The 13588-nt window shown below is 43.8% G+C and overlaps 1 protein-coding gene across 3 annotated transcripts in view; it reads right to left on the bottom strand.

Annotated features, from left to right (window-relative positions):
• Positions 1 to 13588, bottom strand: part of SLC15A2 (solute carrier family 15 member 2) — a 55646-nt gene that overhangs the window by 14206 nt on the left and 27852 nt on the right. For all 3 annotated transcript variants that reach the window (XM_076342966.1, XM_076342967.1, XM_076342965.1), the window contains 9 exons: positions 13488 to 13578; positions 11240 to 11317; positions 8490 to 8572; positions 7169 to 7255; positions 6747 to 6836; positions 6353 to 6397; positions 4088 to 4120; positions 2922 to 3010; positions 833 to 914 (listed from right to left, as the gene is read on the bottom strand). In XM_076342966.1, the coding sequence (XP_076199081.1) occupies positions 833 to 914; positions 2922 to 3010; positions 4088 to 4120; positions 6353 to 6397; positions 6747 to 6836; positions 7169 to 7255; positions 8490 to 8572; positions 11240 to 11317; positions 13488 to 13578 (678 nt within the window). The remainder of the gene's footprint in view (positions 1 to 832; positions 915 to 2921; positions 3011 to 4087; positions 4121 to 6352; positions 6398 to 6746; positions 6837 to 7168; positions 7256 to 8489; positions 8573 to 11239; positions 11318 to 13487; positions 13579 to 13588) is intronic.

The raw sequence follows: 13588 nt of genomic DNA, 5'->3' as shown, positions 1-13588 counted from the left end.
ACATAAGGAGATCAGAAAGAAGACCTGAACCCACAAAGTCTCATTTCAGTGGGAGACTTGTCAGAGGATTCACCTGAGGAACCAGCAGATGTTAATCCAGGGCTGTGCGCCAGCCGGTCTAAAAGAACAGCTTAAGTATACATGGAAGCTTTAAAAATTAATCCTATAGTAACTTTCGTGAGACAAAGGTCAGCCAAAGCCTGCATAAGGCTGGTCACGGGCCAGAAACAAACAGTACAAATCTGCAGGGGCTAACATCGAATTTACAAGAGATTTGCTGCCATCCTGTCTGGGGATGCCTGGCAGTCCCTGATGCCTGTGACTACGGAAGTGACTGCATTCACCTGCCTCACTGGAGAAACAATTTGGCTTGTAAAAAAACACATCCCCACCCTAAAGTAGGAAAGTAATTACATTAAAAAAACAAAACCACCACACACACAAAAAACCCCTCCCAAACAGTAAAATACAGGCAAGCTACAGCAACAAATAGGAGAGAGAACAGACTACCTTTTGGGAATTAATCACTAGCATTAACTAGATGTCTGTCAAGCACTTTGACGATGGAAATCTAGAATATAGACCAATACAGATGACTGGCACAGCAAAACTGCAAAGACTAGAAAGAGAGAAAGAGACAGAGAGGAAAAGAAGGAAAAGTAGACAAAGTAAGAATTATCATTAGCAACTGGATCGGTATGCTTAATTGTAAAGAACACATTAAAAATTATGATCAAGGAACACAATGGTTAAAAGGATTATCTAGCAGGCATCAGTAAAAACACCCCAGGGAAAGAAAGTGTTTCTGAGGAACCCCTTGTGCTATACTTACATTTATTTTGACTTCTACAACAGCTGCAAGTCCAAACGCCATCCCTGCAAGGATCATACCTGTTGCCATTTTCCTAATAGGTCTATGGAGCAAATGAAAGAGGTGCCATTAAGAAAAAAAAGTAATTTAAAATATAGAATACCATTTCTCAGAGCCAAAGATGTGCCAAAACCATGTAATAAACTGTCCAACAGGTGGCACGGGATGACATGCTGTTTAAATTGTCAATCATTTGACTTAAAACTATTCTATTATTCTGTATGAGGCCAGCACTGAGGCCAATTAAAACTGATATGCCATGAAAAAAAGCTCTTTGCTTGCAAGTTTCATATTATCTTGTTCCTAGCTCTTCTAGTGGGAATAGCTCATGGCATTATGTTAACCTGTGATGTTGGAAGGAGCACTTGAAATGATATATCTTCAAGTCCCTTTTGGGAAAGGCAAAAGAAAAGTAGCATACTATTTAGCAGCAGGAATGAGGAGCAGAAAAATGTGTAGTTTGTGTCATCAATGTTTCTGACCATCTGTGGCACCATTCTGGGTTATTTCTCATGCCAATACATTTACATTTCTAGAGAATGAAGAGCTTGCTTCTGAACTCAGAGCAAAACTAGTGCAACTCTACCAGAGTCACATAAGACAATCTGATATAAAGCAGAATAAAATAGGTGCAGAATGGCAGGTCCAAACCGACTATTGTGTTGTTGAGATTTTAAACAAATCTGGTTCTAGATTCAGTGGTCTCCACCCTTTGTAATGGTCTGGATTCACATTCCAGATTGACTGGGCTATGGGAAATCCAGATTAGGAACCCAAATTCTGTCCCTCAGTTACATGCCCTGGGATAAGAAAATATTTACTGCTTGCATCTTGTAATAAAAAAATGGTTTTGATCTTCAATGCTGCATTGGGATTTTGTAGCACAAACTTTTGCAGCCACATAGGCTAACACCCTGCAGGATACAGTGTTTCCACAGCCACTTCTACAACTAAACTGGATAGGAACCTGTTAGTATCCCACCTCCAGGGGACAGAAACAGCATGGCATTCAGTCCTGACCGGTGCATGGGTTTGTGTTGCTGGGTGAACTAGTCTGTGAACTGGTCATCAGGCAGGAAGTTTTCTGTGGAGTCGGGGCTCAGTCCAGGGCACGGGCTCACACTGAGGTAGCATGGAGAAGCACAGTTTCTGATGTGTGTCCTCCAAAGGGCACCATCACAGGGCTGAACAACGTCTTTGATATGCCTTTAGGTGCAAGTAATTCAGCATGATGGGAAAGGATCAGCAGGGTGAAGGGGTAGGCTTCTGAGGCTCCTTCCATCCCCATTTTATGTGGTTTTGTCTATCCAGCATTTCAATTTGGATTAGGAACATGCTTTTTAAGCCAATCTCCCACTCATCGTCCCTTCCCACGCTGTGGTTCACGTTGAAAAGTGGTGCTGGAGCATGGAAACTTGGTTTCTTTCAGCTGAAACTGCACTGGCAGAGGCACTCCGTGAGGGCACATAACATACTCCCAACTGCTAAAGGGCATCAGTCCACAGAGGCAGACTACAGATACACTGAAGTAAAATCCCCCAAAATGCATAAAGTGGGTCTCTGAACCAACCTGGAGGTCTGCTCCTATTGCACAGCACTTCTTGCTAACATAGACTAGTGATAAAATGCTTGGGATATATGGAAATTCCCTCACTGGCTCAGATCCTAGTGTGGAATCTGCTTTCACACCACCACATGTAGCCCACATGGGACAGTGAATTTGGCCCTACAGGGATCTTTCAGGGAGGGAATTATTTAGTGGTGATATAAGAGATAAGGTGAAGAACATGTTGATCAAATTCAAAGAGGGACTGTTCGTACCTGCTTTCAGGGAAAATCTGTACAGAACAGAATCCAACATCACTGAATTTTCCCCTCCGGAATTTCCAGGGCCTATGGAAGAGGGTGACGCTGCCTCTTGGGGCTGAAGTAGAGGCAAGTACTGGGAAGGGTGAATGGAAATTTGTGTTTCTCATCCTTAAAAGCTATTCTGCACACTTGCTGCAAAAGAAAAAGCACTGAGGCATCTGCATTGTCCCCATGTACTTACGTGAAATTAAATTTGCACATGTTTATCAGGGGGTAGAGCCCAAGGTCAAAAATTGGGATGAAGACAAGAATAAGAAGCGGATTTAAGAACTGCAATACAAAAGAATGGGAGTTTAGTGACTAGAAAGCAACTTTCAGTAATTAAACTCATAAAGCACTGTCCTCCAGAAATAATTCCATTACAGAAAGGACATGAACAAACACTTAAAAACCTCCTTTTAAAATATAATCATAGTTTGCACTTCGACAGCTTCTGCTATTTAGTTTTCACAGGCACGAATACATTTTTTTCATATCCTCCCCTCCAAGAGGTAAGCAAGCATCACTGGTCCAGTTTTCCTGAATAGAGAACTGAAGCATTATGTTTTTAAAGAGTACAAAACCCACTGACAATAGAGGCAGGTGACCTTCGGTGCTGTGGTGGGACCTTACAACAAATCAGCAATAATGGAAACATCTTGGGACTTCAGCAAAATCCCAGAGGAACAGGCACTATTCTGTGAGATGGGCAATTTCTCGCACTTCCACACAGCTTGGTAATACCCCAGGAACTACATTTCTCCTGGGAGGGGCAGAGCTTGTCTGTCAGCCAGCAGTGGCAGAGCAAGAAAATAGAGAGTGACGGAGAACAAGCAGAGAGAAATGCTGTTTCAGTTTTGAAGGAAGATTTCAGGGAACAGAACAGCTTTTAATTTCTCCAGAGCTGTTCAGCATAAGAATTGTAATCAACTGTGACAACACGGCACAGTCTTGGAGCCTTCACATTTTAATCTGCCCTGCAGAAAGGGAGGAAGGAAACGTATTTCACGTACAATGCTCATCCCAGCGCAGGGGCATGTTAAAAGGAGACACAGCTTGTATCCTCCACATGCCAGCGTTGCTTCAAGAACTATTATGGTGGCATGTCTCCCCACACCTCTGCACTATTCTGCAGGATTCAACCTCTGTGTTAGGACATCCTTGGGGTCTTCTGAACCCCAAGACTAAGCTTGCAAAACAGCTAGTGAGCAATAAGGCACAGTCCACACCACAGCAGTCAGAAGGAGCAGTGCTATTACCTTCAAAAGGAGCAGAGAAAGGCCACTGGTCCCATGAGAAAAATAAAAATGAGAGAGAAAAAGAAAATACATTTCTAAGGGTTGTTTTCTACCCTATAGTATTGTTTACCTGCATTTGGTCAGGCTGAAGGACATATATTCCCTGAAACAAAAAGATATTCCAAGTGATTCATAAACACCATAATATAACAGTGCATATGGCAAATAAGCAACCGGTCCAGTAGAGGCCTTAGCAAAGGTGGTTTCCTCAAATGCTTTATGTTGGCTTTAGCAGCTGATACTGCGCTCTTGACACTTGCCGTCTAAGGACGCAGTGTTTAATAAGAATCGTTTTGCAGAAGGAAGCTACACTCAGTCCTTGATATATGGCAGCTGGGACACAGCCTATGACAGGTACTGAGACCCATCTTTCAGACTGGCTGCGCCATGAACTAGGTGAGTGGGGAGGAATGGGCATGTTAGTGCCCAAGTTGGGATTTGGGCTTAGAGCTTCCTCTCTCCCTGCTTCCGTAATGGGAAAAGCCCAAACCCTACAAGTGAGTGCTCTCAAGCTTCAGGACCCTCTGAGCTCTGTTGGCGTTTCTCCCAAGCACCCCAAAAGGATAACAAAAGACCATCCCTGAGCCAGTGGGCTGCACAAACACCTCTTTCCTCCCTCCCTCTGCCGAGGGCACCTAATGAGCTTTGGTCAACTGTGACTTCTCAGTTTGAGCCAAGAGTCCTCAAGGCTATAAGAGGTGCCTCACCCTTGCATCACTGTACCCAGCCCCCACAATCGGGCAAGGTCAACAGGGATGGACAGAGGGATCCCAGTCCCCACAAGGGACTGATAAGATGTCCCCAGGGAGGGGCTGGTGTTTGTCTGAACTCCACGCAATGCTCTTCATTTGAAATTAAGATGAAGAGAAGAGGGGGAAAGATTAGGAAGGAAGTAATATCTTTCCAAGAAAGCGCTGTGGGGGTTTGTCTCCTGTCTGCCAGGCTTGTCCTGAGCTGAATCTAGAATGACTGCTTGTCTCTGCTGGCAGCTGCCTCCTGAGAGAGTAGAAACCACTGGTCAAAGCAAAGGAGACTTACAATTAAAAATACCAGGCAAATATCCCCCCCTGCTACTGTGTGCACACTATACAAATGTGCCATTAGGAAACAAGCCTGCAAATATTTCATCTTGCACTGAATCATTCCCTGTTTAACTCCAGACTTCCTAGCTAAGCCCTTTATCTGCAGAAGGGAAAAGCATGGAATATTACAAACATGAACTCCAACAAACCTAATGGTCAGATCACCCCAATGTTGCTGTTAATTCTCACCTTCATGAATTGGGACAACTCACTAGTGGAGAGTGGATGAGGCTGAAACACAAGCCAAAAATCTGTTCAAGTTGGTGTGACAAAAAAGCCCTGAATATGTCCTTCTCCACCAGGGAGAGTTTAATAAGTGACACCTGGTGATTCTTAGATCTTCTGCTAATGGATCACTAAGTGCATGTGAGCAAAACAGCAGAAAAAAAGTTTTTAGATACACATCACAAAGACTGCATGAACTTTCATTGTTTTGTCTTTCTGAGGTGGATAAATATTACCCAAGGTGTAGTCTTTTTCATGCCTCATTTGAATTAATTAAGCCTAATGAGTATCACATGCTGAAAGCCCAATTTTTAACAGGAGTGACACAGAAGGACTCAAATTTTGGGCTTTAAGTCAATTTTAAACTGGAACATGGGCATTTATAATCCTAAATTCTGATGTGAGCATCCACAGGTAAGATCTAGATGGCCTGTTAAAACATATACGTCTGGAAACCAGCCCTGTATGGTGGCATCTTTAGGCAGATAGCTGATCCACATTTATCTGCCACTGCACCCTGCACCATTTGCTGTTCAAATCTTTGAAGAGCTTTATGGCTACTAACTAATTAATCCTCATCACATCTCTACCCTATGCGCAAGATTCCTGATGGTTTTGAGAGGCTTCATTAATATATCACCAAGTAAGCCAGAGCAGAAATATACAACTACGATAGCTCTAGTTACACCTTACAAGGGCTGTGTGAACTTCGCCTGACTTCTCTGTCTTCAGTGGGGGTAGTAGGCTAGAAACGCTACCTGCTCAAGGTCACAGAGCGACCGGTTGCCAGTAGGTCAGTACTCCTGACCTTGCAAGCTGCTGATGGCTCCCCAGCCCTCGATCCTTGCCAGGATGTGCTGTGATGAATTGAACATGGCTGCACAGAGCCTCTCACTTCTAAACACCAAAAGTGCAACTCATCCAGACTCATCAAGCAGATGCTCTTAGTACTGCAAGACTCTGGTTAAAAAGCAAGAGCAATGATGTTACTACTAGTCTTACCAGCCCTGGTGACATTAAGTACTTACAAAATCAGCATTCATTTTTGTGGCTTGCAAAGTCCACCTGGATCCCTAAGGAGAAAACAGACAGCTGTGAAGCCTTCAAGATGTCCTATGGGACTAGAAAACATGGGGACAGAGAAGATGACAGTGCTGGAGATCTTATTTCCCATCTATTTCTTCCCTTCCCTGTAACACCTGCCAATAGGCAGGGCACATTCTTCCTTCTCACCCTCCTGTGCCAGACACCTGGCAGGACTGCGAAGGGATGGCCAGCAGTGATGGTGGGTACTGCCTTAGCAAGCCCCTGGACACCTGGTAGCGTGGTGCTCTGTGTCCCCAGGATGCTTTGGTGTTACCCTGGAAGGACAAGGGTGCAAACCCAGGCCAGCAGGCAGACCTGCAACGCATTGTACTGTACCTGTTGATCAAACAGGGCCCAGAACATTGGCAGCGGTATGAAGAGGAAGAGAACGCGTGTCACCATTTTAACCTCCCCAATCAGCTGTTTCTATAAAGGGAACAGGCAAAAAGGTAAGATGGGGGTGGAAAGCCAACAGGTGATTCAAGCCAAAAAGCACGAGAGCTCCTATTTCTTTCTGCATAGCAGTTATTCATTGCACTTATTCGTCATATTGGACACATTTGCATTTCTGCATTTCAGTGCAGCACCTAAACTGTCCATTAAGGGTCAGGAGAGTACAGATGTGGGAAGGGACAAGACAAATGAGAGCCCAGTGCATGTGAGGAGTGGTGTGGCCAGGCCAGTCTTACTGTCTCCCCTGTCTGTCTGCCTGTCTCCCCCCTTCCCCCTCCCAACCTGCCAAGTAGAGCCTCACTTACCGAGTATTTTTCTGATGCCCAGTCTAGCCAGTGATCTCTCTTTGGAATCTGACGGGAGCGGTTTTTCAGCCGGTTTTTAATAGCAAACTAGGGAGAAAAACAGGTGAGTAACTCCCTTGTAGCATACCTGTCACATTCCCAACTCAAGGCTGCCCTCCCCATCCCCAAATGTAAGCAGTGCCAGTAAATTGCAGGGATTTTGCTGGACACTTCCAAAATCTAGGATTGGATGCTTTATGACCGATTATCTGCAGGGAAGTTTCTGTGACATTGGTTGATTAAAGGTACGATGTGGGAATGAACTACCTCACGGGCTTGTCTTTCAGACACAAATCTGACACTAGCCCCCAAAGACTGTTTCATGCTTGATATAAAACCTGTTACATGATAAAGGTTTAAACATAATTTCTTCAGTTCTTTTCCAAAAAGCACCTGTCGGATTGACCACTGTGCTGGGAAGGAAATGCCTCATTAACCAAAGCAATGTCAAAACCAGAACTCTCACTCCCTTCTTGTTCTGTAGACCTTTCTTTGCATATTCCTGGTGCAGCCCATGCCTCATTCACTCCTAGACCAGCTTTCAAGTTGGTTTCTCACTGGAGGAGAAATCAGTGACACCGAATTTGTAACTTGTTTGTTTATGCTGTGTGCTCCACTCACAGAACACAGCCATCCTGGCAAAAAGAGGGGCAGACCTCATTTAGAAATCCTATCTTTAAGATCTGGCCTGTTTCCCCAAGGTAAATCTGTCACTAGGATTGACCTAGGTAAAATGAAAACATCTGTTGTTAGCAACAGCTTCCTGAACAAGAAACATCATTATCCATAAGAGAGTATTTTTTCCACATACTATATTCAGCTCACACACTATGAAAAATAATTGATAAGGCTATAATGCAACTTCAGCAGGTGTCTCTTGCATTTACATGAACATGCTGAATGTGCATAATATGAATGCGTACTATTACTGTCTGCTGAACTGATAAACTTCAGCAAAATTATTCAGCTGAAAAAAATTGAGTCATATATCTGATATTCTGTGAGTTTCTGAATTTTCCTTTCAGTTCAGTCTCCACCAGCACCTGCCACTAGTGGTTCTACTGACATCAACTGAACAGTTCATGAAGCTAAGGAAAAACAATTGAAATGTTGAAAGAACAAACTAGGACCTAAATGTGTTTCTTATTCCTTACAGGTCATCAGCAAGATAAACAGAAGCAGTATACAGAAGAGCTCCAAATGTCACCTCCCCTTTCCCTTTGCACTTTTCTGACCTGCAACCTCAGTCATGCATGAAAAAGAGAGAATGGCACACACTTACACCAATGCATTTGCACACTTCCAGTAAGATGTTTCCTTGTGGTGGCGTTTTTCTGTACAGTCCACTTCCAGCAATGAACACAACTGAAAAATATTATAATCCAAATGGGAATTCACATGACTGAGGCTCAGTCCTGCACTGGCTTCTGGGAAGGATCCCCCGCCCCTGTATTCAACAGAAATCCTCTGCCCTTGGGGCTTACAGGATTGCACTTTTAACAAAATAAATATACAGGACTCCTTTAATGCCTTCAGATGGAAGAAAATGCCACATCCTACAAGAGGCAGTGTGACCCCTAGGAGTCACTGTCATCTTCTCATGATCTGCTCTGGCACAACAGGCACCTCCACATCTGATTCATGCTGGGAATCAAAGCTTTGAAAATTCCCTCCACCTATGCTTTTTGTAGGCTAAACTTAAAATACAATCCACATTGAATTGCTGCACTTGATGTTGGAAATCAGCCCTGACTCATTGCAACTGTGTGAGGATTAATCCAGATCCAACGCGGGCTCTGTGTACTTGCATCTCACACACATTTCAATGGAAACTGCCACAAAGATCACTGCATCACACACTGGTGTTAACAGAAATTACCTCCATTTATGGTTTCCATGAAGGAATACACAATTTAAGATATTGTTTTGTCTTGGTTTTCTCCCTCAAATCACAAAGAATATTGGACTGAGGCTTCAAAATCCTGTCAGCGATGGGGCTATCTGATTACATATCATTTGTCCTGCTCTTTGAGAGCCTCTGAGCATATTGCAATTCCAAAGACGTTAGCAGGAAGAAGCACAATAAAAGCTGAGCATGAAATCCATATACCAAACCAACCTCAACTTTTTAAACTAACCCAATTGTCTGGGTCAGTCCACCGCCAGTGGAGAAAAGCAGGCACCTCTGTCCCAACACAGGAGGCCTGGGACACTGCAGGGAACTCACCATTTCTCTTTTCTGACCATGAAGACCCCTCGCATCCAGTTTTGACTTGCAGAACTGTCAGAGAGACCTCTGAAGTCACTTTAGGTGAGCTACACTGAAAGACACTTGTCCGAAGTCACCCAGGAGTGGGTAGTTGCACTACCTAATTTTTAGCATCTCCCTGCAGACCTGTTGGTGCCTCTAAAAGGTGATTCATTAGGTTTGCTGAAATACCTTCTGGCAATGCCATTCACTCCTTTGGGAGCTGAGGTTCCTGCATTAGGTTAGGCATTTGGAATTTAATAGTATCAATCTTCCCCCATCTTTCAGAAACTGAAGTGGTCCAGAAAATCTTGCTCTATAAGATTTCCATTCTGCCTCTAAATCTATCCTTGTTTTCCATCATCATGGGGAGAGGGCTAGTCAGGGCTGAAAAGGTATTTATTTTCTCCAGTTCTGCACGCAGCTCACATAGTCAAATATATCACTTCCAAGAGCATTTTAGCATATTACAAAAAGAACACAGAGCTGCTTTGCCGGGCAGGCTGTGGAATCTGGCAGCAGGACACTAGACAAAAGCACATTTCGATTGATGCCCTCACCGAAACTGCAATATTTACACGTCCATTTTCCCCTGGGCAACTACTACTCTGCTAGAAACATTCATCACACAATGGTGCAGAGGAGCCTGTGCTGCCTTAAACTGATAGGAAGAGGCCACAGGGGAAAAGAGAAGCTTCTCAGGCCCGTGACCATGCACTTTTTTGAAAATAATTGCTGTAACGTTAGTTGTGGCCTGACGACATTTCTCCAGTGTCCTGATTCTTCTTTCTGATGGAAGTTTGAGGGAAGAGAGCAACATTCACATTCTCTGGGGGACAAACTTTTCAAATCACAGATGCTGTGGTAAAATCACACAATTGCTTGGTCTCTCAATTAAGCTAACAAGCTGAATGAGAAGTCACCCTATGCTGTGTCAAAACCTCTCAAATGCAGCATAATAAGGGGACTGCTCCCCTCAGTAGCTTGCAACTGTGAAACTAAAGTTAATGGGGTGTCCTCTATATTGGATACCAAGGAATAACAGTAAGAATGTGGAAATCGCTGAGTATTTTATAAGGGTTGAAGAAGAAATCTTGACAAGTACATTAATGGGGCTAAGATGCAAGCTTTAGGAAGCAGGGTGATTGCGGTCGCCTCCTGACACTTGGACAATAACGTTTTTTTATTGCAACATAATAATAAGTTGTCACTGTAATTGTGGGAATTACTTCAGCCAAGCAGAGTGAGACAGCTCAGAATAAAGTAACATCTCATTCAGCTCCTTCTGCAATTTCTGTGGTGCATAGATTCTGAAGCAAAAGTGTGAGCCATTAAAGATGGCCCCAAGCTTCAAAGAGCCTGTGGAAAGGTTAGAAGTGGCATACTAAGCTTCTCTTCTATAAGCTGGGGAACTCTGAGGGCTGCTCAGATTGCAGTTCAAAGGCCAAGCCTGCTCATAGGCAAAGCTGCAAGCCATCAGGAGAATCATTTTGGTGCCTCCCTTTGCCTTATAGAGCCAGGCAATTGTATTGTGAAACATCCACCAGACCACCCTCTCATCAGTATCATGATAAAAGGATTGCAGTAAAACCATGGTCTGCCCACCACTAAGTGAACTAGTAGTTTTGCTTGCTGTTCTGAACTGTGGAATTGTTGGATGACCTTGAACCCTTGAGTTTCCCATCACAGTATCCATCCAGAGCTAGTGAATTTGTGCATTTTCTCATCTATCCGTGGACTCAAAAATGGTAACTCCTATTACAAGCATTATTGTTTCCACTCACCAAGTGCCAACACCATCAGTGCTGCTGGGACACCAAAAGCCAGTGCATAACAATCCTCTCCAAAACATTTCACATCCCCTGAAAAAGAAGTCAGAAATAAAAGCACCTCATTACAGTCAGACTTATGTTACCAGGGCCTTTGATTTCCTTCCCCTAAATCAGTCACTTCCCCGCCTTTAAATCTTCTTTGCTGGTGCTTGACACTGTGAATTGAATCTCCTTGAAACAGCTGTCCTCCTTAATGAAGACAATTTGGAAGCAGGGTTAATGTCTGCCAGCAAAAGCAGCTGATAATGGGATATTGATGAGAATGGTAGAAGGGAGGAGGCAGACAAATAGGTAGAAAGAAGTAGTAGGAACTGTAATTGGGAAAAAAACCCGCAACATTTAAAATAACCTGAAGCTATTCTGTATTTGCCTAGATCTAAATAACCAGTACTGTGTTTCCACATTATTTGTGCCAGCTACATGAGTTATTGAGCTAAAAACCTGAATCTGATTTCATAGCAACCTACAGTGGACAAAGTGGAATCCAATATCCCTACTATGTAAGTGGGAAGCACAGGATTATCTTAAAACTCCATTTCCCTTTCTCACCACCCTTCTCAATCTCATTAGAGGCAACCTGCTCCAAATGTCAGGTCTTGCAAAAACCCATCAGCAAGCCAAGTTTTTTACAGCATGGCTTTGATCGATCTGAGCTATGGTTCACCAAAACCCTGCGCCTCTTGGACCAGGTCAGTTCTCATACCATGTGAATTTAGAAGTCCAGTTGCAAACAGCAAGCCAGCAGTGGGGACTGTGTTTGTATGACAGTGGCTACAAATTACTGCATTCTTGCATGGAGTAATAACAAAATGGCTAAAATAAGCCAACATAGTTAACAGGAAACCAACCCATGAAGCCTTCAGTTGTTCCTGTTTGTTGTCCCTGGGCAGTCATGGTCAGCTGCATAGCTGTGTGTGTGCACAGCATTTATTTATTTATTTTCAGCAAATTAGCTGAAATCCAACAAAGCTGGCAGCGAGACATTATGGGCACATTGAACTTTTGACATGCAAAATGAGTTGTTGGACTTCTCCACCTAAAAGTATATATTCCACGTTTCTGCCAAATGTCTATGAACTGCATTTCTTGCTCTTCCAAGAAAAGCTTTCACGCTCAGCAGAAATTTTACTCTTTCCCCATCCTCTCCACCTCATTTCCATGTTGCAACTAGTTTATTGCTAGGCTATATTGGCACAGGTTTTGATGTTCAAAGGGGACTGGATTTTCATCTGCCCACTGACTACACTGAGCAAAAGCCCCTTCCCAACAGAATGCTGACCTGGGGACACCAGTGAGAGAAAGAGCACGAGATACAGCATTTGTCTTTGCCTGTATGCATGGTGTAAATATGAGACAAGCACAATTGCCCACAGCCTTGTGAAATGAACGGCCTGTTAAAATAACCACTCTGAACAAAGAAAGCTTCCTGGAGGCCACGGGACGGAATGAAAAATATTGCTACTAAGTGTGAAGGCTACCTTGTCCCTGTCCTCATCCCCATCGCCTATGGCCTGCTACTTTGCCTCTGTGTCTGTATTTAAAGCGTGCCAATCCCCTTGGCTTCTAGGCGCTGTGATACAATGAAGTAACTGCAGCAAGACTCGGGGACTAAAAGGGGTTGTGCAAGCTGGCTAGAATGTAAAGTAGGTCTTAAGTGGGGCATAGGCCTGTGCTTTGTCTTCAAGGCTAGTTGCTCAGGGCTGCAATCTTGCGAGCAGACCCACGCAGACACGCCTAGGTGCCAGGACAGAGCCCTCCAGAAGTCAGCAGCACCCTGTGGGAGGGAGAAGGTAGGACTTCAGAACCAGTCCTGCTAAGTTTTTCAGCCCTGACACCTGCACAGGACAGCAGAGGTCAGTTCCCATCCACAGGCTACCTGCAGGCAAGACGGGGGAATAATCCTTCACTGGCAATGGGGACGATTAGATGACCATATAGGTCCTTCCACCTTTCATATTTTAATTCTACAGTTCAGGCCGGCTTTGAAATATAACCAGGAATACAGTTTCTGTGACTTGTCTGCTAGTACTATAAATCTGTTATGCTGCTATGGCAGGATTAACAAGGCATAAATGCAATACACTGGCCACTCCACAGATAATGTAATTTCTGCCATTCAGTTGTCATAAGAGCCTAACTATGCACAGCAGAGTAGTCAGAGGGCAGCTAATTTATTGTCTTATTCTAAATCAACACTGACCTCTTAATACAGGAGTTACAAACGTGGAGATCAAACTTCCAGCATTGATGGATAAATAGAAGATGGAAAAAAACTTGCTTCTCTCCGAGGTCTAAAACAAG

Source organism: Aptenodytes patagonicus, chromosome 6 (assembly GCF_965638725.1).
Source record: "Aptenodytes patagonicus chromosome 6, bAptPat1.pri.cur, whole genome shotgun sequence".
In the NCBI taxonomy this organism is placed as follows: Eukaryota; Metazoa; Chordata; class Aves; order Sphenisciformes; family Spheniscidae; genus Aptenodytes; species Aptenodytes patagonicus.
This window is presented reverse-complemented; position numbering and strand designations above follow the sequence as displayed.